The sequence below is a fragment of the Rousettus aegyptiacus genome, unplaced genomic scaffold (genome assembly GCF_014176215.1).
Source record: "Rousettus aegyptiacus isolate mRouAeg1 unplaced genomic scaffold, mRouAeg1.p scaffold_m13_p_17, whole genome shotgun sequence".
Lineage (NCBI taxonomy): Eukaryota > Metazoa > Chordata > Mammalia > Chiroptera > Pteropodidae > Rousettus > Rousettus aegyptiacus.
In genome coordinates, this window is record NW_023416292.1 from 34,668,035 (window position 1) to 34,695,976 (window position 27,942).

Below are 27,942 nucleotides of genomic sequence, written 5' to 3' on the forward strand. Positions count from 1 at the left end.
TCCAGAGTATGTTCATAACTACAAACAAAACTCTGAAAAGTATTCACCTTCTCATTTGGAGTTTTGCCTTCCACTGAAGGTTTGTCCGATCCTTACCACCAGCACCACAATCTTTTCCATCACTACAGGGCATCTTCCCAAACCACTCAGCTGTGCTTCTGCTAGCACTTGAATCAAAAAGTGTTATAGATTGGTTTTAAGAGCCTGAGGAGCCCCGTACTTAAAAAAAAAAAAAAAAAAAAAAAAAAAGAGCAAAAATATGTGATTTTCCAGATAAAACAAGAAACACACACTTTGGCCTAAATTATGTTCTGGTTTAAAACCTGGAATGTTGATGCTGGGAGATGAAAGGCAATTTCCTGTTGACTTTTTTTTTTTTTTTTTTTTTTTTGAAGTGGAAGGTGGCACAGAGGAAAGAAATGGAATAAGAAAGCTGAATCATCTCAGTAATTTCCTAGAAGACTCAGCCTAAACCATTTCCAAAATGCAGTAAGATTTCATTAAAATTCAAGTATACACCTTCTCTGGGAGGAGTTTGGCATTAAGGTAATCAAGTATTTCAAAAAAGCAATTAGAATGGAGCCTGGAAGTTCAAATTATTACCCAGAATATTTAGTCGGTACAAAAAGGACACACAAATGGGCCAAACTTCCTGAAGGTTGCGATTTGTTGCCCAGGAAATGTATCTGCCAACTCTGGGACGGTGGTTTGTTTTCTCCTATACAATAAGCATGCCCTGAGGACCTCCCTGAGGACCAGTAGAGGCATGGGTATCAGTGTCTTGAGCATGGTGTTAAGACAAACGGAGGCATATTAAAAATTGTAAGAACTTATCTGAGCAAAAATCGATTCGAACCAGGCAGCACCAAATGAGAAGTGGCTAAGAGCACTCCACCGACAGGAGCTAGGGGAAAGTTTTCATATAGGAAAGGTAGAAGCCAAGCGAGTAAATTATTGTTTGGCTATAGCTTAAAGCCTGATTGATTGTTTGTAATTGGTTGTTCTTAGCTTTAGATTTTGGAACCTTAAGGCATTTACAAGCTTAGATTGGGGTTCATTCATGTAGGCCAGCTCACAAGGTCTCAGTGTAATGACCTCGTTTAATTAATTTAACAGTATGCACCAGAGGATTTTCTACTTGGTTTACTCCGGTGTTTACTTTTTAGCCTACTAGTGAAAAACTTTTACCTTTTGAGTCAGGGTGGGTGGAGGAAGGGCCCAGGATGATGTCAAATCACAGCCTCTCCCCTCCTCAGGAAATAAAGTCCACTGCTTTAAAAAAACAAAAAACAAAAAACCAGTGATATTCTAGAAAATTGTATACTTCATTTTTCTTTCCGGAGTGCTTGCTCCATCCGTGGAGGGATTCCTTTGCTGAACGCCACGTCAAAGGTAAGATGAAAACAGGGCTGTCAGGGCTGGGTTTCTATAACATTTCAAATGGGCCGGCTTCTCTCCCAGCCCAGCCGGCTCCCTGGATGGCCACTCCACATGCCCTGCCCGCAGTCTCCTTTCTAGGAAAGAAACAGCCTGCCTAGCAACCTGACAGTGGGAAATAAAGAATGCTATCCCCTTTCCTCAGAACATTTACATTTTCTTTTTTGCTATTTTTCTTTATAAATTTTTTTTTTACTGAGCCATTTGTGAGAGGTAGCAGACTCTGTGATCTATCACACTTCACTCCTGAATACTTTTTAGCACATTCTCCCACAGAACTATAAGACTGCCACACGCCCGAGATCTAACTTTGTCTACCATACAGTCCATTTTCGAATTTCCCCTACTGACCCCCTTAAAGTCCTTTACAATTTTTTTTCAGGTCCCGGATCCATTCAAGGAACAGTTGTTCCATTCTGTTGTCATGTCTATTTAGTCCCTTAGAATATTATCATTTTAGCAAGTGCTTTGTAAAGGGAATTCCGAAACCTGAGGCTCCCCCTCCATTTTTTATTTCTCTAAGTCAAAGGCTCATCCAAAGGACCAGAGGACGAGGCCCAGCTTCCCCTGGACCTGGCTTGCAGACCTGGGCAAAAGCCAGAGGCCGCCCCACCATCAGAGGTCAGGCTTTGCAGTGAACTCCCTTGCAATCCCTGCCTAAAATAAAATGAGTGGTCATCCTAATGCCATTCGAACTGGTGATAGAGAATTTTCTGTAGTGGCTTTGAAGTCCCTCGAATCACAGCCTTGCATTAGCTCTTCTTACTTCTCCCATGGTTCTGTCTGGATTGTGATTGTAGAATAAACAGGGATAAAGGGACTTTACAGTCACACAGACTTTGATGCGTAACTAAGGCCATATTTCAAGGTAATGGGCAAAACCACATAGACTTGCCAGGGAAAGCCAGGCAGCGGGCCTCCAGACAAATCCCCAAAGATGGTAGAAGTCCTGCTCGCATTTTTAAGGTTGAGATCAGAGTCTATAAACGACTATATAAACAGGTGGAAATCATCTATTTATTAAAGGCTGGGATTAAGATAAAATTTACAGTAAAAGTGCTTTTAAACCACAGAGAAAAAGAAAGTTTAAAAGTTTAGATCCGTTGACTGTCAACTGAATCAACTATGTCTCGGATTCATCACAGGGATCTCCTGCATTTAAAACAGAGGAAGCATCATGCCGAAGAGGGAGGGGAAGGCCCGGCCTTACACGAAAGCCCTGGATGGAGGTTGGGGATGGATGATTGTGTTTCATTTCTTCCTGGTAAGAATTTACTTACCCTTTCCTGCTGCCTGAAAGAGGGTACTCTGGAGAAAGCTCCAATCAGCCTAACAAGATCACTTATGAAATCCTCAGCATTCTAATGCATGAGGGGCAGAGCAAGACCAGAAACTGCCAACAGCTGCTTAAGTGAGTGGCCCACAACGAGCCCAGGAGAAAGTTAAAAACATCCACCTCGAGTGAAAGCAGCAGCATTCCCACCCATTCTCCTCCTCTTCCCTGTCATCCCTCAAAACCAGAGAGAATGTTCCAGTCACATCAGCAGCTCTGCCCTGGCTGCATGGCAATCAGGCTCTGGGGACAACCATGCCTTTACCTGTCCCAGAAGCAGCCCTGGGAAGCACTGAAAAGCACTTTGGGTGGCTTCTCAGCGCACCACGCAGGTCACACTGCTGGCAGCTATCTCCTTCACCAAAGGGGATGAGGACATTTCCTCTGTTCTGACTGCTGCTCACTACCCAACCCACCCCACCAGCCACAACTGACACTAGAATGAGGCCTAATGGGTATTTTCCGTGTGTCTGGAAAGGGAAAGAAGGATATGGATTCTGAAACTGGAGCCTGATTTTTCCCCTTCATCCACAAGCAACTGGACCAGGTGCTCTTTTTGTTTGTTTCGGGCACTCTATTTTTAAATGAACTTCTTTTCCTCATCCTCCCAGAAGCCCCTGGGGTTGTTGCTGGCAATCTGAATCGTTAGCATGGTCATTCTAAAATGTTGGTGAATTCTATCACAACTATTCCCCAAACAACGCTGCACGGACTGGCACTGGCCCCAATTCCTCCTGTGTCTCTAAATAAGTTGTTAACTCTGAGATGTGCTCACAAAGGCACCCTTCCCCTCCCTGTCCAGCCCTACAGTAAGCTCACAGGACAATGGGGAAACATCATGCCTCCTCCCTAGACAGAGAAGGGAGAGTAGGGACAGAGGTCCTCAGCTGGACCCAGAAAGTGCAAACTCTTAATCTGATGACTATTTGTCAAACAGTAGCTTTATTACCAAAGAATGCAGAACGTTTCTTCTCCCAGAAATGTTATTAGTAAGGAAGCTAAGGATGACCTAAGTCTGAGAGCCCTTCCTGTGATGGGGCCATCCCCCCCGGATCACAGGCTGTGCAGTACTGGTGTTGGTGAGGATCTCTGGTCTTCTACTTTTCTTCCCAATAACCATCCTTACTTTTCCTACTTTATCCTCAGGATAGGAGTTACTTGACTAATTTAGTTGCTACTAAGAAAAACTGCCTAATAAGCAGATTGATAAACAATGCCCCAGTTTTGGGGGTGTGATGCTGTTATAAAAAGCACAAAAATATACTGGGTCCTCAAAATGTTAACAATTAACTCAGGCTAATCACCTGCAGTCACAATGTGGACACTTAGATGACAATGCTTTTAGTGTCTGCATGAATTACAAGTGTACTTTTCTAGAATAGATGAGCTTCTGAAAAGGGACTCCTTCTAAGTTGCCATACTTTATAACTATGTATTTGCATGATTGTTTTCTGCATTTAGCCTGTCTCACTGGACTACATCTTCCATGAAGGCAGGGACCATGTCTGTTTTCTCATCACTGTATTCTCATTACTGTAAGCTTAGACCCTAGTCAACAGCCTGGAACATTAATAAATAACTTTTGGTGGATGCATGAATGGTTGGATGAACTAACTGGTGGAAATAATCCAGGTGAGAAAACAGTAAGGCCTTAAAGTGAGGCAGTAGCAATGGGGATGGACAGAATGCAGATCTGAGTGATACTGAGAGAGTGGACCTGTACAACCTGGGGACTAACTGGGGTTGAGAGAGAGAGAGAGAGAGAGAGAGAGAGAGAGAGAGAGAGAGAGAGAGAGAGAGAGAGAGAGAGAGAGTGAGAGTCCAGGGTTGTTCGCTTAGGTGACTTGGAAGATGGCGTGTGCCATTCACTGAACTGGGGGTACAGAAAGGGGAGAAAATCTGTGAGCAGTTTGGATGGTTTAATTTTGGTCACCAAGTCTGAGGGACCCTGTGGCATAACCAACGTGCACGGCATCGCCTACATGCACCTGGGACACAGGACCTGCATCCTAAAATTTGTGAGTCATCAGCTTATTGGTGTTTTGAACTATGGGGCAGGGTGGGTAAAACGGCCAGGGAGAGCGAGGAGAGCAACGAGGACAGCACCCTGGGGAAAACTGATCTCTGGGGGTTGGGGGAGTAGCCTGCAGAGGAAACTGAGCAGTCAGAGAAGCAGCGAACCAGAAATGCACCGTCATCACAAAAGCAGATCCAGGAGAAGTGATGAGCAATAGTAAGTCAGAGATCACAGAAACGACAAAGGACTATTAGTTTAGCAACAGGTGTGTGATAACCTTGATAAGAGCCAGTACAGTGGAGTGCTGGGATGAGAGGAAGGATAACCTAGTTATCCTTTAGTTCGTCTGTGAACATCAAGAGTTAGGATGATACTAGAGAGGGACATAGGGTAGAAAGAAATTGTTACTAAACAAGAATTTCTGACAATGATGCTCTGTATTTAAAAGGGAAAAGGTTTTTTGTTTTTTCTTTTTAAATAGCTCAGTCAGTAGAGCAGAGGACTGTAGTGGAAGGTCCCAGGCATCCTTAGGTCACTGGTTCAAATCCGGCTCAAAGGAACTTGCCTTTTGAGTCTTTTTCAACCCCATCTTAAAAAACGTTCATCTCAGCCCTGTGTATCCTCGACTGGCATCTATTTAAGACTCTCTGCATCATGCGGCCATCCATTCTTCGCTCATTATTCTCCGTAACCACAACTGCTATGCGCGACCAGACTTCAGCCCCATGGTGCACACAGAGCAGGTGCCGCAGACAAGTCCGGAGCCCGAACCGGGCAGGGCACATCCTGGAGGATCCAGGATGATCCAGCTGCCTTTCTCCAGACAATATTCTAATTAGAATGGTCTGGGTGTGGAAGTTCTTGGGGGAGGGGGTGGGGAGAAGGGGAAGGTGTGCTCTTAAAGATAAAAAGGAATTGAGGGGGCCGGATCAGACATAGATTTTCTAGGAAATTTTATTTTGTGGCGAGCCCATTTACCAATGTCTGATGTGGACTCTGGGACAGGACTGAAACCCAACTACCTTGGTCCAAAAGCATGGGATGAAATATAGATTTATCTAGTCTGCTTAGTTAGCTAAGGGACAAACCAGACCTTGGGAAAAAAGATTAATGTCTTTGAGTCAAAATAGGAACAAAACTGGAAGTTTACAAGCTATGAGAGGGAAGCAGGGTGGAAGCAAAGGCTGTTCTTGCTTCCTGATACCCAGTGGAAGACAAAGGCTCAGCGATGAGACAAGTCGCATCCACTCACTGCTGCTGTGCTCAGACATCAGACAGACCAGAAAGGAGAGGTTCTGCGCTGGGGCTAGCCAAATTCACATTGTAGAGGTCAGACGCATCCTGCAGAGGCCAGCACAGAACCCATGTCCACAGAAAAAGAGGAAGGATATTTTCCAGAATGATGCTTCATTGTAGTGTGCCTTGCTCATGAGAGGGCGCAATCATCACTCTGTATTTTGAACTGAGAAGAACAAGGTTTATGCAAGTTCTCTATCCTCATTTCCTGATAGATGCACCTTTGGGGAACAATCTGATCACAAACATTCTGAATATGGGGCTTATAAAGTATCTTTTTCACTTTTGAATATATAGCCCTGGTGTCCATAGCATTGTTCACTCTAAGTAATGGAAAATTTGTAGTTTCTATCAAATCAGAATGGGGAAAACATATTAAAGGATCTCCTCCTCACCACTCCCAACTTTGCAACCTCAGAGCACCACCAATTCATAGTCCCTTACTCCAGACAAGAAATAATACTAGTCTGAAATAAGAGTCTAGTGATGGAGATGGATTAAGAAGGTCTTGATTATTTAGCAGGTAAGGGCTAAAGGAATGAAGTGCCTAAGAGGAGGCAGGTCTCTGATGTGGGTGAGTGAGTAGAGGGTACCAATCAAGAGAGAAATGAAAGGAAGAGTAGGCATGAGATGAGGAAAAGATGAGTTTAGCTTTGGATGAATTGACCTGAGTTAGAGAGAGATAGTAGACAGTTATATTAATGAATATGAAGCTCTTAAGAATGGTTACACAAGATAATAAAATCATAGGTAATAGTTTGAGTATTAAGTGCTAAATAGATGGTCCCCAAATTAGGATGGTTTGACTTAATGATTTTTCAACTTTTCAGTGGTGCCAAAGCGATACGCATTATAAATTACATAAGATAGTCGATGTTTTATAATAAGATAGTCTTTGTGTTAGATGATTTTCCCAGCTGTAGGCTAATGTTAAGTGTTTTGAGCACATTTAAGGTAGGCTAGGCTAAGCTATGATGTTTGGTAGATGTATTAAACACATTTTTGACTTAGGATATTTTCAACTTAGGATCCGTTTATCGGGATATAATCCCACTGTAAGTCAAGGAACATATGCATTAAGTTCTTTACCAGAACTTCCTTAATCTTCAGTCTTACAGCTAGGTAATGCTTACTTCATCTCCCCTTAAGGAAGGAGGAAGCTTAACTTACGTGAAGTAGTTTGCCCAACGTCACATCCCTAGCATGAAGCAGAGCCAGGATTCAGGCCAAGGAGGCTGACTACGCAGAACAATACTCGTAACTACCACACCATCAATGTGTGGGTGGCAATTAAGACCTTGAGAATGAATGACTGTCAATGGAACAGATATAAAGTGAGATGAATGCAGAACCACAGGGGGAAAACGTTTACTGGGTAGACAGAGAAAGTGGGATCAGCGAAAGGGAACCCAGGGTCTGTCATTCTTAGGCAAAGCATGGCCAGGATGACAGCAGAGAAGAATGGCCAGGCCACTGAATAAAGGAAAGGGGAAGCTAGGAAGCCCCTGGCGACACTGTGAGTACACCTAGCCCCTGGGCTTTGAGTGACTATAGAATCTGGCCGGGTGGCTTACCTTCTGGTTCCTCCCTCCCTCCTGACTCTTGCTCTTCACTGCCCCAGGCTGATCCAAATTCCAAGAAACAGATGTTAGTACTCCACAGAAATAAACTTTACCTGAAAGGTGCGCTCCTCCTAGTGGAGAAGCAGAGGGTGGACTGGGCAAGGAGGGTTAGATGGGACAAAAGGAAAGACAGGCACATGACCCAACCATGGTAACCCGCTTAACCCTTGTTGTCCAGGCATGAATTAGTAGTATTCCTTTTTTTGTTTCAACTTGGATAAATTACAGGGTCACCCTATCTACACATTGAGTGAGGAAGTGCACTGAGCTCAAGAGCAATTAAAGTAAATCTTACCTGAGAACTGATAGGAACAATACAGTATCTTTTGGAGCAATGAGCTTCTCTCACAAAAATAACTGGATGTAGCTGCCTTTAACAGATGCCACTGTGATAGGACAGCATAGTGCTGACTGCAGCCAGCCTATCTGGGTTCAAATCTCAGCTCCAGCACCTCCATTTTGAGCAACTTTTAATCTAAACTTCATTTTCTTATCTCTAGTACAATACTGACTCTTCTTATTCCATAGCCTCGGAATGATTAAATGAGGCGCTTTCATGTAAAGTACTTAGGAGAAGTACTTAGAGAAGCTCTTAGGAGATGACCACCCCGTAAAATATTAAATATGAGGAAATGCCAAAAAAACTGGTAAATAGTGGAGAGCGGGGGAATCCTAACCTTGAGCCACTGTAACCTCTCTGTAACAGCTCACTCACCACCTGACTTGGACAATTTGGTCTGCTTCGATTTAGGTAAATGTGTTTGTGGTGGGGATGGTGAAGAATTCTGCAATTTTCTTTGCGGTTTTTCAAGAAGAATTTGAAAGTACCTCACAGCAAACTGGCTGGATTGGATCCATCATGGCATCTCTTAGTATTGCTGCAGGTATGAAGCCAAAAAAAAAGTGTGGTGTCCAAGGAAAAGGACCACAAAGGGCAATTCCAAGAAGACTCATCTGTTATTTAAAATTGAAATGTTGCTAAAACTCAGGTTCATTCATTAATATATAAAGCTGAGAAAAGGACCTGCAGTGTTTAGCCTTCACTTGACTTGATAAGACTGGAAAATTTAAGAGTTCCAACAAAGGAAGTTGAAGAATCCAACTATTTAATTCCATGTTCAAATTCTTCATGCCTGCTTTTTTTCGACAGTGCCTTAGCACAGGTTCTATGAGCCAGTCTCTCAACTGGGAAGTCAGACCATGAAGTTGTGATCTCATCATCTAAACATACACAAAGTAGAGAACCAATTCCTCTTCTTTTAGTTCTATTTGGAGCTACAGTGTGGAGGAGGAATACATTAACCATCAAACTTTGTTCTATTCATAGGTCACTAGATGCAATCTCATTTTGTGAGATGCAATTTCACTGCATTTTCAATGAGCTTCCCCTCCAAACCAGCTTATTTACAATCCTATTTTCCTCAAAAACAATAACAACTCTTCTTCCAAAAAGCAAAATAGTGTGGGGCTGGGAATATTAAGAAACCCAATACACAATACTCCAAATTAGGGTTTTCCTTTAGATGCTCATTTGAATTCCACATCAGAAGAGAAGGGATGCCAGAGCACGCTCACCGAGTACTACCCTTTCTTTTTTTCCCCAAGGTCCTCTGGTTGCCATTATCGCTGATACATATGACGACAAAACTGTTTCCATTCTTGGAGCTTTTCTTATAACTGGTGGATTTCTGATCAGCAGTCAGGCTACAAGCATTCCATTTCTTTGTGTGACTATGGGAGTTTTACCTGGTGAGTTCACTGTACAAATAAGACTTTAAAAGGGGGAACTAGAAACCTTCCCTCTTACTGTCCATGGGTCCTGAATGCCTCGTTTTATTATCTGGTGTCCAGGAGACTATCTGGTCTGGTACCAAGGCTGTTCGTGTAAGTGATTCCAACCTATTGTTTTTCTTTTTAGGTTTGGGCTCTGCTTTCTTGTACCAAGTAGCTGTGGTGTTAATTAGCAAATACTTCAAAAAACGATTAGCACTTAGTACAGCTATTTCCCGTGCAGGGATGGGACTGACTTTCCTGTTAGCACCTTTTACAAAATTCCTGATAGACCAATATGACTGGACAGGTGAGTCATTCTGTTTCTACCCTATCAACTCTGCAAGACTTCATGTTTGCTTTTCTGTCTTTGATGAGTGAAAGTGAAGACTTTTGAGCCAGAGTAGAAATGAGCATAACTTCTTACAGAAATGTGCTCCTCTTCCTGGGAGAGTACATGGGCAGCAGAAATCTTAAACTACTTGTCAGCTCTGCAAGCCATGTGAGCAACTCAGAAAGTGATACTCCAGGGGAGACAAGGACTTCCCTCCTCTCCTTCCACCATCGAGGCACTCTCCTTTCAAATTTTCCCTTTAAGAAAAAAATTTGCATTAAAAAATCCCTCCTCCATCAGACTAAATAGACAAGAAAAAAATGGGTAAAATGAGGACTATGTCTCTTAATAGTTTATCTGTACATGCTGTCAACTATAAATTTTCACAAATGAATGACAATCATTCTCTCCACAATCATTATTTCCACGAATAATCAAATTCCTGGAAAAATATCATATGCACATATATATGAATATATATAAGAACCTATTTCTATCTACAGAGTAGTTTTATTGAACCTTTCTTTTCCTAAGGAAAAAACTACCAGGAGTCTATGGTGAAGAGGTCCAACTGACAAATCCATGAGATAGCAAGAACCTATAGCTAATTCTGTCTCTAGGAGCACCACACACAAGCCACCACTTTGGCCTGGTCATGCTGAAATTAAGAAACCACTCAGCTTCAAAGGCAAAACTGGCATCTGTCTTCTTTCAAGAAAATTAAAAATGTCAAGACAAAAGGCTGTCCCCTCCTCAAAGACAGTTTCCAAATGATTCCCATCGTTGAATTCTATATTTCCTATATCCTCACTTCAGCATACTTAAAATCCCTATTTAAAACACAATGTAATTTTCTAATATTTGAAATATCCCTTCCCACCAAAAGACCTTTATTCTTTTTTTGCTTTAGCACAAATAACACTTCTCCTTCCATGCCATCTATTGTTTTTTTTATCTCCAAAGGACACTGTTTTCACAATACATCAGTGCATACAGCTAACACTTAAGTCATCAGATTTAAATACTTTTAGTTCAATTCTGGAACAAAGGAAGTATTACACTATGAATATTTATAGTGGCAGGGTTCATCTGAGCCTGATAACACAGAGTATTGTGAAATGAGACAGGTAATTTTTAACAACTTTTCAATTTCTTCTATTTAGGTGCCCTTATAATACTTGGAGCTATCATACTGAATTTGGTACCTTCGAGTATGCTCTTAAGACCCATCCATATCACAAGCAACAGCAATTCTGATTTTAAAGATGAAGGTAGCGGTTTATCTGCAAGTGGTCCAGAGGCAGAGTACGGGGCAGAAACATCATATTGCAACAAGCCACAGGAGTCTACCATCATCAGGGACTGTACTGTGCAGAAGCCTGGACAATCCAGTACAAGTTTAACAGACTCACAAAATCAAAACAAAGAGTTCAACGACGGGCCAAACAGGAACAGATTGCTCGTAACAACTAATGAACAACGTTTTGAAAAAAAGTCTATTTTGTGGAGCTGTAAACAAAAACTCTCTTTTATTTCTCTTTTCAAGAATCCTTTCTTCTGCATAATTACCTGGTCTTTGATCTTTAGTCGATTGGCATTTGTGGTCACCAACCTTCACCTAGTAGCTATAGCCAGAACACTGGGGATTGACATGATGGACGCCTCCTACCTCCTTTCCGTAGCTGGTAAGAAAGCCTACTTCAACCTCAAAAACAAACAAAAAGGTCTTAGTAATTTTTCAAATGTGTCTATCTGTATTTTTAAAAGCTGGTGCTCAGTGGCAACAGCCACGCCAGGAAGCAAAAGACATCCTAGGAAGAAAGCGCAGTGCAGTGGTTGAAAGGATTGGTTCTGGAGCTAGACTTCCCAAATTCGAGTTTTGCTCTGTATTTCCTAGCTATACAAACTTGGGCAAATAACTTGCCTCTCTATCCCTAAATTTCTTCACCTATAGTGTAATACTAGTACCTATCCTCATAAAGTTATCGGGATTCAACAAGTAATGCATGTAAAGTTTGGGATAGTACCTGGCCCATTCTAAGCATTTAATGTTTTATAAAATTTTGTAGCTAAGTATTTTTCCCCTTGAAGTAATATAATATAGGTAAATATATGTCTTAAGGCTGGTCACTAATGGATTGGCTGATGCTTAAAATAAATTAGTATACAAGTTAAAAATAAAAATGATCATTTTAGTTGAGTGTAAAAATGTATGAAAACAGGATGCTTGATCTAGAACAAATTCTCAACTGACAAAAGAGGGATTCTAAAAAAATGAAAAGGGATGAAATTGGTTTGCTCTAATTATCTGGAAATTCTCAGGATTGACTTTTCTCTGGCTAATTTCTTGTAAGCCTATCTACCAAGCTCTTACAAAGGTTATTATGACCACACCTGTTTCCAATTGTAAAGGTACTCAGCTTCAGTCAAATAAAACTCGTGTATACATATACAATGAATATATAGCTTAACTGACTTTTTCACGAAAATGTCTGGGAGTATCAATTTAGATCAGATTAGAGCTATACAATGGAACCAAAGAATATAACATAAAGACTCAACATATATCCTAGGAAATAATTAAAAATATAGAAATGGTAGTGTGCACTTTTTATTTCTTTGTAGAACCATTTGTTTTATGTTTGAACCATAGAAAAAATTTGAAGTACAAAACAACTGTACCTGAAAATCTCTCAGAATTTAACTGCTACATTACCTTATAATAGGATAAAGGATATTTTGTTATCATGAGACTGAGTGAAAATGTGGTTCTTAGATTTTTATTCCAATTATACCACAGTTTTGATATTCTAAATATGATCTATTTCTAAACTTCCTATATATTTTCAATTTAAGTATAATAACCTCTTGGAGGGCTCAATTATTAAAACCTCATGTACGGTTTTAAGAAAGAGTCCCAACATCTCCTTTTTTTCAATAAGACTATTATTTGTACTCCAATCATCCACCATGACTTCCCCAGGACACTGACCTACAGGTCTACTAGTCTTTCAAACTCTCACTTCCTCACCTGCAGACTTCCTTGAGAAAGGCCTCCTGAACCCAGGGGCCTCTGTAACCAGAGATTCCCAGTTCTGTGTTATGAACTTGCCAAACACAATTATAAAAAGCACCCAATGGGTTTTCTGCCCAACCCTGCAGGAGTCTTTCTGGTATTTTATTAGATGTGTTTGGAATACCTAAGTAAATGACAGAATCTACTGATAGATAAATGAAACCATTTTTTTTCCCTCATCTGTTCTAGCCTCAAGATAGTCACATTACTTAGGAGAAGATGCCTTAGGCATTTACATTTTTCAAAGGAGTTAGAAAACTGGAATTAGGATTTCATAAGACCTTTTCGAAATTGTTCCAGGTATCACTGAGTCAGTCAGTCAGATTATCTCTGGATGGATTGCTGATCGAAACTGGATCAAAAAGTATCATTACTTACAGTTTTACCTCATCGTCTGCAGCATCACTGACCTGTTTGGTCCTTTAGCCACCACATTTCCACTACTTATGACCTACACCATCTTCTCTGCCATGTTCTCTGGTGGTTACCTGGCATTGATAGTGCCTGTACTGGTGAGTAGACACACTTATTAACATTGTTAAACCATTTAGGAAAAGCAAGTATTGATAATAATCTCCCCCAAAGAGAACAAAATTTTGTTATTAACTTTATAATTAAAAATACCATCCCTAAGGCCTCAGAAACCCTGCAGCTACATCCTGTCCAGTTATTCATCTCACTTTAGGGGGAGGGATGATGAGAGGACTACCGCACGGAACAGGAAGCAAATGAAAGCAAAAAAGGGATCAATCATGTTATGTTTTGCTTATCGGTCTCCCAGAAGGTTAGGTTTTTGTTCACTTCTTTCCTCCAGCTCCAGAAATTTCTTTGGCTCCTTCTAAGACGCAATATTGAACAGTTCCCCCGAGAGAAAAAGGAGCTTCTTGACTGGTGTGGCTTCGCTTGTTGAGAGTTCTGTTTGGGACATTGTTTTTTAAACTCTTCTCCATTTTTACCCCAAATTGACTTAAAGTCTTGTACCCAAATGGGATGGAAACACTTATACAAATACTTCTGGGCTCTTCTTGGAACCCCAGGGGTTCTTCTTGGAACTAGATCTCCAATGTGTTGGAACAGAATCCCTGGGGAAGTTCTGGCCTTGATATCAATTGTTAGCATAAATGTCACAGGATATCATCTGAGGCTTAGGCAAAAGCCAAACTTTCTAAAGCTGAAATTAACTCTTCGTGATATCTGATTTCTTACAAACCAATGGTTGGTACCCAGCCATGCCTGGATTCAAGAATACCACTGTACCACTGTAGGCTCAGATTGTAAATACCATCTTCTAATAGGGAAGAGCAGTAAGATTGCGTGGGGGGTGAGGGTGGGGGGTTGGTGAAGTACCCCTAAACACCCAAGGCTAAAAAAGAAACGAACACTAATGTTCCTTACTGACAAAGTGAAAACACTGCCTGCCAAGTGAAAAACTTGTTCTCTATTTGCCTCAGCTCGTTCACAATATCAGGGCAAAAGGCCATCCAAATTACCTCAGAAGTCAACTGTTCACAGTTTCAGATGACCTAAACAGTATTTGTCCCTTTGTAGCTCTTACTGAATTTCATCCTCAATTTGGCTAACACTGAATTCTAATCTCTACAGGTTGATCTGTCTGCGGAGTCTGTAACACACAGGTTTTATGGATTTGCCTTTTTCTTTACTGGTATAGGTACCCTTCCTGGACCACCTATAGCAGGTAAGAGCTTAGCCACATTGTGAACGAATGAAAGAAAATGCTGATTCATGATTAATAGTAACATGTAATGACAATATCAGGTTAAAAGAAACTGATGATATCTCTGCTGCTCCTATACCAACTGTCACACTCCATCCCCAGTCCAGGAGAATCTGAGGGCTCATTCAACAGATGAGCGCTAAGCAGATTTTTATATTCTCTTTGGTGTCTTGGAGCAGGGATTGTATGTAAGTCTACTTGTCTGAGGAGATAACCCAGTTTCTTCAGTCTTAAAAGACTTATGATGCTTAAAAAAAAAAAAAAAAAAAAAAAAAAAAGAACCACTACTATCTTTTATCTGAACAGGAGTCACTTTTATAGAGCTTGAAAGCTGCGAGCCTGACCCCACTGCTCTTGAGATGTGTCATGTAGCTTTCCAGGGCTTCTCTACATCTCTTATTTTCAAAGAGGGATGGTGGCCCTTCATATTCTATTGTACCAAAGGTAGGAAAATACTTGGCTTATAGGCCAGGATATCTGTGGAAAGGATATATAGTGAACATTAAATACAAGTAGAGTAGAATTGTGGGGAACCCTGATTATTTAAGTTAGCTTTAAGACCGAAGTGTTGTTTTACACCATTTACCTAACTGGACATTGTATGCTTGCTGAACATTTAATCTGAGGCTATTAAAAGACAGACTATTCACACAGAAATATATCTAGGGAACAAATTAAACTTCAGAATCTTTCATACTATAGCTCTCAATGCATCTGAGTGTACGAATTACTACAGCATTTCCCATCACCCACAGAAAGGGATTCTACCTAAAACTTACTCTTGCCGCCTATAGTCCCAAAGTGAGACAGAAAAAGAATCTGATCTTGCTTCACTATCATTTTTTTAAAAACTAGGTTTGCACCTCTATGTAGACTTAAGACTTAGAAAAGGCAAATATCAAAAAAAGTATAAAAACCTAATAACAAAGATTATTGCTAGAAGGGAAAAAATGCACCACTCTCTGAGGTTTAGTTTACGTGTACCTATTCTAAAGGAAATATTTATACAAATATGCAACCAACTCCTTATTTGCATGTATGAACACATCTCTTCTCATGTAGTCTAACTTGGCCTACACTTCATACCTGGAGGGCAGTCTAGAATTTTAATGTCAAGCCAGAATTGCTATATAGAAACCAGTAAAAGGAGACCAAACACCAGAGGTGCCTAGTCAGTGAGACACAGAAAAGAACTCAAATACAGTTTGCTGATGTATTTTTTTCTGTCTTAATCCTGCCTCACTGGCTGTCCAATGATACCCTAGAACTCTTCAAATCTACTAAGCCAAAAGTATAGGAGGTAACAAATACCAGTGCACAGACTATCTTATTCAAAGGATAAAGGCAAGTAACAAAACTATAACATGTTTAGAGATTGAATGTTCTATGTTTTCGTATACGTCTTAAAATAAAATAGTCAAAGAGTTTAGCATATGAAAAGACAAGGCCAAGTTTTGTGAGGCCCAATACCTGAAAGGGAAAAGCTGTCAGTATGAGCGTGGGTCTTAAAATTAATTTGTTGGGCCATAATCTTTTTATTTTATTTTTTAATGAAAAAGGATAGACTACAACAGAGCAGATTAGAAAACAGAGTGCATCATTTTATTGTGAAACTTTTATTTCACACATACATATCTATGTAATATAAATATGGGATATAAAGTACATTTCTTCCTGTGAGTCAAAAAATTTTTACATACTTTTAATTACCCAAAGTCCACAATACCCTGGCACTTTATGTGAGAATAAAGAGTGCTCATGATAGAATTTTTACCTGCTAATTCTGAGAATATTATTTAGGCAAGAATAAATTTTACTTAAGCTCTACAAAAAATGTCAAAGGAAGTGATAAGGCTATTGCTGAAAGCTTACATATAGATTTTTAGTCTGGGAGTTGCTCACAGTACTTTAAACAAGATTATGATAACTAATACATAATTCAGTTAAATTTTCTTCTCTGTACTTTATACCATGATCTCTGACTGCAATGCTGTGCCAACAAGCATCCTGTTGAAGTGAAAAACTTTAGGAAAGCTCTTGCTCCTATAAGTCATTCCTCCATTTAATGATGAAGAGGATTTTACAAAGGCCATTAGATCTGTTCCTAACTTCTGACTCTAGCAGCAACTACCAAAGAACTTCAGAAACACTGATGAACAGATTCACTCAGTTCTCTATAGGAATGGGCAGTTGCTTTAAATCAAAAGGCTTACTGGTTATAAAATATATCCTCAACCAAACATATCTTCAAAACTGTATGAGATTCTCATTTTTTACTTACCTGTTTGATCTGCTATTACCAAATTGCAAAAGTTGAAATTCCTATGAAAGATTACAGGCATTTAAAACTCGGAAACTAACAAACAGTAAAACTTTTCAAAGTAACCCTCAGTTAAAACACTAGTTAAAAATGGCAACATCGGTTACATGAACAATATTTTTCTCCTTCCTGCATGGAAATGAAAAAGAAAAACAAGTTAGTCCTATACAGCATTATTTTAATAAAACAAGGAAAAGGAAAAAAAGCATAGGAAACCCATAGGAATCATAACTGAGTTTTTTAAAACTACTCTTTCTTTTAAAAAATGTAAATAGAGCATATGGGCAGAAAATTATATATATATATACACACACCTTTTTAAACCAAGATTGTGATTTAAAAAAATATAGTAGCAACAAAATTCTTTATTGGATTTTTGCTGAAAGTAACAGGAACTGAAATAGATAAAAGTTAAAAATTACCCCCCCCCCCCACGCCAACACACACCTCCTCCGCAAGCTACCACTCTGCCCCTCTGCCCCACAGGCCCTCCTATTCCTTTCCAACACTCAGGGACAAATTCAATTTTAGTTAATAATACGGCCTGCTTCAGACTAGGTCACAGTTTTAGGGTTGTTCTAGGTTTCCTGACCCAGGGTGGTAAGCAGACCTAAGTACAGGCCAAATATCATCGCTCACCAAAACCCAACTGCTATTTTTTGTTGGTAGATTGCAGCCAGAGCTACACCCTGGCACTAAGATGGAAACCTTGGAAGATTGTGGAAAAATAAAAATTATTACGATCTTTAAAACCTTATTGTATTTCCAGTAGACCCCTGTTAACAAAAGTAAACCTGTAGAAAGCAATATAAATACAAAAGTAGTGCCTTGAGCAAGAGAAGCAAGCATAAAACCATATTCTCCAACATACAAGTCAGATGTAAGCTATTTATGGGAAATTCCTAATCTTATACCCGAAGGCATTTGGCATGTAAGCTTAAAACACTAGAGGCTGTTTCATTTAAAAAGAAACCCACCAATGGCCCAAATTAACTGCCTATAAAATAAATCTTAATGCAGTTTCCCTCTCCTTCATATACCCATTCTCAACTGATAAATGCATATAATACACTAATATATATTTAAACCAATCACTATTATCTTCTGAAAACTCTCCTAAAACACCATAAATATTTGATTATAACTCAGTATTCACTGAATAATTACAAAATAACTCACTGGCATAGCTCTCTGCTAGCTGCTACATGGGACAGAGAGGAGAAGACAAAAGACTGTCTCCTGATGTTCTTCAATAGCTTACTAAGTAACAGCATAGCACTCATTCTGCCACTACACTGCCAGGACTTAATACCAAGGACAATAGCCTAGAACCTCCAAAACTGAGAATTATTAGAATTTGCCTTCCTCCTCCAATTCATTAATAAGAAATTTGGTTAAGCCACTTCCTGTCTCCATTTTCTTAAATTTAAATGAAGACATTCTGAGCTGTGATATAAGAATGACCTTAAAATATATTAAAGTTCACTAATCAAGTAGGTACTTCACAAGTGATTTTTTTTCAACTCAAGGAAAGCCATTTCTAATGCCGAATAAACTATGTTGTTCACTGTGTGCCAGCCTAAGTTAAAGTTAACTAGTTCCTAAAGGAGAAGTACATTTCTCTCTTGCTATTATTTCTGGATGTCGCACCTCATCAAAAATACCATGGAGTGAAGCTGGCAATTTTGTGTTTTATAAAAAAAGTGGCTAAAATGGAAATTCATCCATCTAAGCTTGCCTCTGTCTCATTAACACAGATGAGTTCACAGAAATGAGGATGAAAGGTTATTTCATGTCTCTATTCTATCCTCTTCAGAATACAACATTAAACAAATATACCACTGAGTCCTCACTCCACCTTATATCATGCCCTCTACAGTTTTATCAGTCATCTTGGCCTGTCAGGTGAGAACTTCTCTATGGCCTCAAATTTTATTTGGAAAACAAACTCAACCTTCTGGTTTGCTATAAATCCCTTCTGGAGGTTTGGGTAAGTGGAGCCAAATGAGAAAGTTCTCTGTTCTCTATATCCAGAGGAATATATTATACCCTGAAGAAGCAAAGGAAAATAATGTACATCATTTATTTATCCAGTGAATATTTTCCCCACAAATAACAATGCCTCACAGACTTTTACTTTGATTCAACATTTCAAAAATGGATCTCTACAAAAACATCAAAAATTAATGCTAAATAGTTTTTTAGTGTAATTAAAAAAAGAAAAGCAAGAGGTCCTTCCTTTACGAATATATATTCCTTTGCAAGACCAGGGAATAAAGCTTCAAAATCCTAACATAGACCATAATTCTTTCAATAAAACTCACAGCACAGAGCCAATACTTAAAGCCCTCCCAGTAAATCTTACTGCAAATTTCTATTATGAGGCCTTCAGAGAGTTCCTGTCTTAAAAGGCACTAAGATTTAAATTTGCTAAACAATGTTTCCCAAGATTTTTCCCAACATGGCACATATAAATACATTTGTACAGCACACCTGAAGGAAGATGACATGGCTCGTAACAGCCAGCCGGTGGCTCCAGTGACTCCATGGATGAGTGAAGATCACTGTCTCTGTACACCTTGGAAGTCTCCATTCTGCTGCAGCCCATCAGCTGGTTCAACCAGCGAGACGACTTACAACAGTATTCTCAGCCATTCCTTTGAACTAGCATCAACTTTGGAATTAAGGGCCTTCTGGGTATGACCAATAGTGAACTAAACAGTAGTAATCATAATAAAAAGGAATCATAACTCAGCTCAACAATCAAGTTCTGAGATATCACAGGTATGAATACTTTTTAGAAAGGATGTTAAACTCACTTTTAAACATGTATGGCTTAACCCATAAAATGATATTAGTCTTAAAATGTTGGTATTTTAAAAATAAATTTGGAATCCTATATTATCAAACTTGAAAGATTACCTAATCCCTTTTGTGTTGACTGTAAGAGAAGGTTTGCAAAACTATTGATGGAAGCTGAGCCCTATCTTCTTAGTTGTTTTAAATGATCACAGGAAAATTTTTAGACATTCCTGCCCAAAACACAATTAACATGCATTTCAGGTGAATCTGATGCAAGCAGTCTAGAGACACTGAGGACAGCTTACAGGGAACTGCAGCTTAAGAAGTCTGCACCGGTTGCTAGTGTATTCCATGTTGGCTACATACAACACTCAGCATGGGGTGGACGCTCAGATGCATGCGCCCTTTCCTGGATAATGGCTGGTGCATAATCACAACTTTCTCTGCCATTCACCATGCTTTTGCTAGGACCACAAAGGAATCCAGTCTTTGAACATCCATCTATGTGTGTGTTTCCATTTAAAGTAGTTAGAAAACAGTGGCTTTTGAACTATTAAACTATTTAGGGTTGAAAGTGCCTTTGCACACAGCTTTTTCATACTGTTACAAAAAAAGTATAGAGACTTGATAGAATTAGACAAAATATACAGTATTCTTTTACATTCAGTAGTGGGGAAAAGCTAACTCTTCCAACCAAATACAATAGATGTTTCAATACTAATAAAGTTCTAAATTTAACATACCTATATAGCCCCTTAAATCTAAGCTTGATTATGACAGCTAATACTTTCATGAGACAAATCATAACAATCGATAATACAATATAGTCTTGCATCCTACACATTTCACCTCGTATTTGCTATTAATAATAGGATCCTAAAACTAAATACTCAACTGCACATTAATGTCCTACTGAATGGTAACTGGATCTTAGAATAAAAAATCTAGTAACATCTCAATTATCAAGTATAAATAGGAAAAAAGTATAAATAGGAGAAACAGACTTAAACCAAATTATTTCATTACATTTTGCATAGAAATGCATGGAAACTTTTCTAAAACAGCTGAGTGATTCCCTGCCCTGGTAAGAATACATATTAATTTTAATCTTTAATGTTTCAGAAACATTATGACTTTAAATGTGTGTGTGTGTGAAATGAAAGGCTTATAAGCAGTTTTCTCTTAAACTGTTTTAGGCCATCTGGAATTTATTAAAAACAATAACCCATTTTCACTATTTTTAGCTGTGTCCCCCTGACCTTTTAGCAGCATTATCTACCTTTGTGTCCAAGAATTTCTGGTCTTCTCCCAAAGCATTATTTCTAATACCTGTCTCATAATTCACAGGTTATGTATATGCTGGTAAACTTGCTGTACTGGTAGGCCTAACGCAAGAATGACAAGGGATAAAAGGGAGTGCTGCTGCTTTCCATACTCCCTTTCCAGAAATTTCCATAAGAGTTGAGAGATTTAGTCATCTATTTCTTAGCTATATAAAATCACAATTACCATAATACGAGGACTTATCCTAATAGGTTTCACTCTACTCTTTTGCTTAATTCTAAGAAACATTTAATTCAGGTCACTGATCAAACAAGGAGTCAATAAGTAAAACATCCAACTTAAAGTCAGATAAATGTAAGAGGCTATAAAAACATTCCATTCTCTCACTGCATTAAGAACAAGAAATATAAAGCTAATGAAACAACAACAAAATTCAGTCTTTATCAGAGCCATTAAGAGAACAAAGACAGGAGACAGACATACACAGACACCCCCACCCAAAAAAAAGGTATACTCTATTCTACACAACCAGTGAGAAATCATGTTCCAAGATATAAATGAAAATTAAAAGACACAATGTAAGCTCCATAAAGGCAGACGTTTTCATCGATTTTGTTCATGGGTATACCCCTATTACCCAGAACTGTGCTGGCATATAGCACCGAAATTTTTTGAATAAATGATGAGAATAACAGCTTTAATTTTTAAAGATTTTTTTAGGATTTTAAATATAAAAACCATAATGTAAGTTAGCACCTACAAACATAATATGCATACAATGCTCTATCTTTACAATAATACTGAGACTGCCTTTTTCACAGGACTGATTTTTGCAACAGCGTTTAAATACTGTTACCTTGCAAAAATTCTTTGCCACACACACAAGAAAAAAAAAAAAAAAGCGTTTCACTTAAAAATTCTAGTATGTGCCATTAGCCAAATGATTTTCAGGACACCTACCCCTATTCTTGCTTTCAAAGAGCGTTCTGATTTCAGGGCAAATTAGTCATTGTTTAACCCACTTGACAAAGTAGTCAATCCCTCTTCATATGCTCTTTCAGTATCCTGAACCTTCCCTTCATAGCCCTTATCACTGTGTAATTTATGTGGTTAATACCTAACTCCTCACTAAACTGTACAGTATGCAAAGACAGGAACCATGTTTTGGTTCATTACTGTATCCTCAACCCCTAGCACACTGCTAGAAACCTAGTTAAGTTCTCGAATATTTGTTCACTGAAGGAAAAAAGAAAATTACTTCTCTCACTTTTTCCTTTGGAAAACAGCAGTAAGGCACAATTATTTTATTTGTAAGAACAGTGGCCTTCTAATAAGATTCATCATCAAATGAAGTTGTATGTGTCCCTAATTTTCTCCAACTTCCATTTAAGACTAGAGAGGAGTTCTGGGTCCACAATGACTTTTTTCCCACAGGGTTTTAAGTCTCTAACTTAGGTGGAATTGACTTTATCAATAGAAAATAAGACAGGTAAGCAGCTTGACTAACCTCATATTTTCTACTAGGTCACAATACAGACTGGTAAGTACAGGAGGCTCCTTGCTTCGAGGGGCAGGCAGTTAGTTCACGGCTGAGAAGGACGTATGGGAAGGTTTGCTTGGCTAACAGAAGTCATTCCTTCCTTTCCAGGCTGGTTACATGATTCTAGCCAGACATACGCGGGCTCCTTCTACTTCTCTAGCACATGCTATCTCCTCTCTTCAGTTTCCCTTTTCTTTATACCGCTGGCTGAGAGAAGGAAAAAGCAGAGGCTGACCAGAAGGAAAGAGGATTCCAATCAAGTGTGAGCTTAACAAAACAAAAGCTAAACTAATAAGCCATTGGAAATCAAAGAAAATCTAAATGAGTAAGTTTGGAAATAAAAGCTTGAAAGGAAAGTTTCCTCATTTGCAAAATGAGGTGAACCATAGAGTTTTTAAGGTTCCTTTTGTTTAGCATTGTGAGGTATGTCTAGTAGTAAGAAAGGAGTAATACCAATTTAAATTAAGCTATTTGTTGATATTTAATCAAACAGGTTAAAATTTTAATCAGTTGAAGCAGCTACCTTAGGAATTAAATGAAAATCAGAATGTATTGTATTAATTAACCAAACTCTCAAGGTACAATGGTAATTCAGTCAATAAAACATGTTTAGACAGAAAACCATTTTTCTTAATTTAAAGAAGTATTAAATATAGCTTTTGGTTGACTGGAACTCTGGAGTCTGAATAAATATTAAAACCTTGTGTAGTGACTGGAATGTTATATATCACCCAAAGTTTACCTTTGCTTATTGATTAAAGGTAACCTTCCCATTATTTTGTTTCTTAAATTTTCTATGATACACATGTATTGCTATGTACTAAAAAATAAGAATTGCTCAAAAAAAAAAAAAAACCCTTATTTCAAGGTGATTTGAATTTTTATTCCTGCCCATCCAAACAATATTACTTTCTCACTCATTTAATTATCTAAAATATTCAAGCTAAATAGGTGTGTCTTTAGAACTCTGCAAGTTTTATATGAAAGTTGTATAGGTAGCTTTTAATGGGAGATCCTTAAACTAATGGTTGTTTCTTGAGTATGGAATCATTATGTTAATGTCACTTAGACTAAGCAATTACATGTTAATAGAGAGCCCTTTGCAACACCAACCTCTTTTAGTACCTCCTTCAGAATGCCCCTTCAAGCTATTATTATTAATCCTTCCATCCTCTCTGCTTTAAAACAGCTATTCCCTCTAGAGAAAAATCCTAAAATGAAAGCCTGGTTTTAGCTCCAAAATGCCATACTGTCTACTCTCTACATATACCTTTGTGCAAGCTTTACTACCAGCTACCATCCTAAAGACTTGTCTTTCTCCGCCAGGTAGTCTCACTTGTCCTTCACAATCTGATTCACTTAAAGGCTGTCTCCTCTGGAAATCTTCCCCTACCATTAAGTCATTCTCTCATCTGGCCTCCTATGTAACTTTCAACAGAATACTATATGAGCTTCCATGTCAACCATTTCCAGTAGTCTGCAAGATCAACAAGACGGATGATGTTTTATTCATCGCTGTATTCCCCAAGGCCCAGCATAACTCCCAGGAACTACTCTCCTCCACCCTCTGTCCCTTCCCTTCCCCTTTGAGCAATAACTGTTCTCCAAAGAGCCTTTACCTAGGGCAACTAGACTCTTTCTTCTTATCAAAACAAACTGTACATTCTAAGTTGGACCAACTAAAGGACTCCAAGTTGAATGCTGATTTATGAACCTTACCTAACAGAGCAGTTCTTCATCTTACTCAATGGTAATAGTCCCTGTAAACCTGGGTGATGTGGATTAAGAAAAATGTGAATAACCCCTAGACTATAGGAAGCTGAACACTTTGATAAGTAATGTATCCATTGTAATTAACTCATGATGTTCCAGTTCATTTACTACTTTTCTTGGACATTAGATGTCAATACATTTCTAAGAATCCATAATCCAGAAATACTATCGCTATCCCAGATATATGCATATACCGGTTCAGTATACATACATACATACATACATACATACATACATACATACATACGTTTCAAGGAAAGCAAAATAGCACACTAATCTTCTCCTTTTCCCTCAAGAGGTCCCTACAGGACAAAGAAAACAAATATTAAACTTCAGTTATATAAGCATGTGTGTTTGGAGGAGGGTCGTGAATAACTTTATTCTGACACCTAATTATACTAGTCACTAACGTAGGCACATTTTATATAACTTATTTAATCTTCACAACCTTTAGGAGCAGATACTATGATAACTATTTTACAAATGGAGCAATTTAAGGTCAAAGAAATTAAACACCCAGTTAAGTAGTAGAGTCAATTCAAACACAAACGGACACAAAACCCTATGCTTTCTTTCCTCTCTAGATCACCCTGGTTTCTTGGCAGTACCATGAGATTATGAAGCTCATTTAATTGAAAAGTCATAAAAAATTTGTCCCAGCTCAAAATGGCATAAAATTTTAACATCTAGATTGAAATAAAAATGCAAAGTACCCCAAAACCAAAACAAACATGACTGCTATAATGCAAGAACAATGTAGTTATTAAGATAATAAACTTTTTTAGGTCTCCCAATATTCACCAAACCTGACCAAAAAAACCAATGCCTTAGTATAGGCCACTTATAATTCCTTAATACTATTAGCTTTAATAAATAAATTTATTACAAATTTACAATAAATTGTAAGCCTTGAAATATGTATAAGTATATATATTTTATTTAGTAGAGTTATGATAATTTGAATATAAAAGTTCAGCATACTTTCTTCTCAGCTAGTTACTGGGTTATATTTAAAACTATTAAGATACCATTTCTTCTTGTTCCTACTCTTAACGAAATGCCATACCACCATTGTTAAAGAAGGAATTTTCAATATGGATCACTGAATTCTATTTCTGATACTAAAACTCTATACTTCATAGTATTTTTAAGTTCTTCCCCATCTATTACCTCCTTATCACTAAGTCAATCCTGTGAGGAAGTTCAACAGTTAGTATTACTTCTATTTTATACATAAGGACCAAAAGCAAATTAAGATCAAGTTATTTGCTTAAAGTTACAAAGCTAGCCCTTGACAGAGCCAATTCTGAAACCTAATTACCAGTGCTCATTAGAGCATGGCTCTTGGTTTTTCTTCTTTAATATCCTCTAGGAGTTTAAAATTTAATAAAAGCAACAATTAGACTTAAATGGACTGAAATGATCATTTTGCGATCTTTTCAAACAATCTAGGCATATTAATATGTGATGTTATGTGTGCAAAATATGAGCTCCTTAGTAAATGAACTTGCCTAACTATAAAATTAGCTTTTTCCATACAAGAAAAAATAGACCATGTATTAATATTTTAACTGTTTTTAAGAAAGACATAAGACAAAACTTGGACAGTGGTTTCTCTGAAGACCTCAATATAAAACCAAAGGCAAGTACTTTTTAAAAACCTTGAGTGGTTTTTCTTAAGCCATAACCAACTCGTATGAGGCTTTTATCTACATATTTGCCTTATTTGGCTAATCATTTGTCACAAATATCTACCCAACTGTCTCACATTTATCACCTATAGTCTTAACATACATGCATAAATAATAAAAAGGAAATAACAAACGTCCTTGAAATCAACTTTTAAATAAACCAGTTTAAAATTCACCATAGGACAGGTACTGCTATAAATATATAATTACAAATGTTTATCTTTCAAGATATGGTTAGAAACTAGCAATAACATTTTCTGTTACTTCTGATGGTGCCATGAAAAAATTATGTAATAAAAATATATGTATTTATTATTATTATTTTTTTAGTCTCCCCAATTAATCTAGTGTCCACCTGGCACTACACATAATTATTACATATTATTGACTATATTACCTATGCTGTACTTCACATTCCCATGACTATTTTGTATTTCTTAATCTCTTCAACTTTTTCACCCAGTCACTAACCCCCATCCCATCTGGCAATCATCAGTTTGTTCTCTGTATCTATGAGTCTGTTTCCATTTAGTGTGTTTATTTTGTTCTTTAGAGTCCACATATAAATGTCTTCCTGTCTGACTTATTTCACTTAGCATAATACCCTCTAGGTCCATCCATGTTGTTGCAAATGATTAAGATTTGTTTTTTTTGGCTGAGAAATATTCCATATATTACTCAGTAATATTCCACATGTACCACATCTTCTTTATCCAATCATCTATTGATGGGCACTTAAGCTGCTTCCATATTCTGGCTACTATAAACAGTGCTGCAGTGAACAAAAGGGGGCATATATCTTTTCAAATTAAGTGTTCTGCATTTCTTTTAAAAAGATTATATAATAAAATATTTTAAAATAAAATAAACACCTTATTTCTATGTGAGGTAAGCTGGCATTACCTACAACCACTGAGATAAATACGACAATCATTTCTTCAAAAAAATAACCTAATCCCTGGTACATTCTGACAGAAGCTAGCATATTGTGAAATATCCTTCTATCTGAAGTGATCAGTAACAACCTAGTAAGGCTGTTTTTAGGGATGCAGAACATAAACTAAGATAGGATGACCAACTATCTGGGTTTGGCTGGAAACAAGGGAGCTCCTGGGACTTGGGGACTTTCAGTTTTAAAACCAGGATGAGTTGGCCACCTTTATTTTACACTAAGGAATAGAGAACACATCTGGATGTCTGGATACTTGGCAGCATGCAGCTAAAAACTAAAGTTTTTCTAACCACCTTCCCCCCAACATCACAAAATCAATTCTATTTTTACCTCATTCAAGCCAGTAGAAACTAACAGGATATACATTAGTAGTTAAGGAAGGGAGACATACATTTTAAATAAGAATCTACTATCAGGCATTAATTGACCACGGATTTGTGAAGTGAAATTTAAAAAATTAATTCACTTTCCCTATTGAAGTATTTCCAAACTTCACTTCTTACACTATTTTTACAAAACTAATGATTTAAATTGAAATAAAGCCACGACGTTCCCTTCTGTGATTGGTGTCAACCAACATTAATTAATGTTTGTTTAGCAGGGAAAAGAAAAGTCTATAACAAGAGAAATATGTCAGGACCAAGGAAATGAGACAGATATGTTTCAAAGGACAAGAGCTAATACTGTCTTCCTTTCAGTATCTCAAAGCTCGTCAGTTTAATATATATTATTTACATACACCAACCTGTAGATCAGAAGAGTTTACCACACTTGATTAAACAATTTCAAGCCTAAATGCCCCAGCTATGCAGCATAGTCTTCTAAAGCCATAGCAATAAGATGACTCACCAATTGGCAGGTGTCTTAGGTTCTACGAATAATGGGTATCTGCTTGGATGAGAATTATGTTTGTGCCCAACAGACGACCTCATCCTGCTTGGCTAAGAGAAGAGAGAGGCT

The 27,942-nt window shown here is 38.1% G+C and overlaps 1 protein-coding gene across 2 annotated transcripts; it reads left to right on the forward strand.

Annotated features, from left to right (window-relative positions):
- Positions 1-1,271: 1,271 nt before the first annotated feature.
- On the forward strand, positions 1,272-26,359 carry SLC16A4 (solute carrier family 16 member 4). Of its 2 annotated transcripts, XM_016155575.2 has the most exons (9): positions 1,272-1,392; positions 2,583-2,701; positions 8,457-8,589; positions 9,311-9,454; positions 9,624-9,785; positions 10,973-11,494; positions 13,186-13,397; positions 14,488-14,581; positions 22,675-26,359. In XM_016155575.2, the coding sequence occupies exons 2-9, from the start codon at positions 2,615-2,617 to the stop codon at positions 22,830-22,832; spliced, it is 1,512 nt and encodes a 503-aa protein (XP_016011061.2). In that variant the 5' UTR covers positions 1,272-1,392; positions 2,583-2,614; the 3' UTR covers positions 22,833-26,359. The 2 variants fall into 2 exon arrangements, with proteins under 2 accessions (XP_016011061.2, XP_036090988.1); XM_036235095.1 differs by lacking the exons at positions 1,272-1,392; positions 2,583-2,701 and adding an exon at positions 2,746-4,788.
- Positions 26,360-27,942: the final 1,583 nt, after the last annotated feature.

Coding starts and splice junctions, on each gene's coding strand:
- SLC16A4 (XM_016155575.2), top strand. CDS start 2,615: ATGCCGAAGAGGGAGGGGAAGGCCCGGCCTTACACGAAAGCCCTGGAT. Junction 11,495..13,185: donor CTACCTCCTTTCCGTAGCTG/GTAAGAAAGCCT, acceptor AAATTGTTCCAG/GTATCACTGAGTCAGTCAGT. Junction 14,582..22,674: donor TCCTGGACCACCTATAGCAG/GTAAGAGCTTAG, acceptor CTTCCTTTCCAG/GCTGGTTACATGATTCTAGC.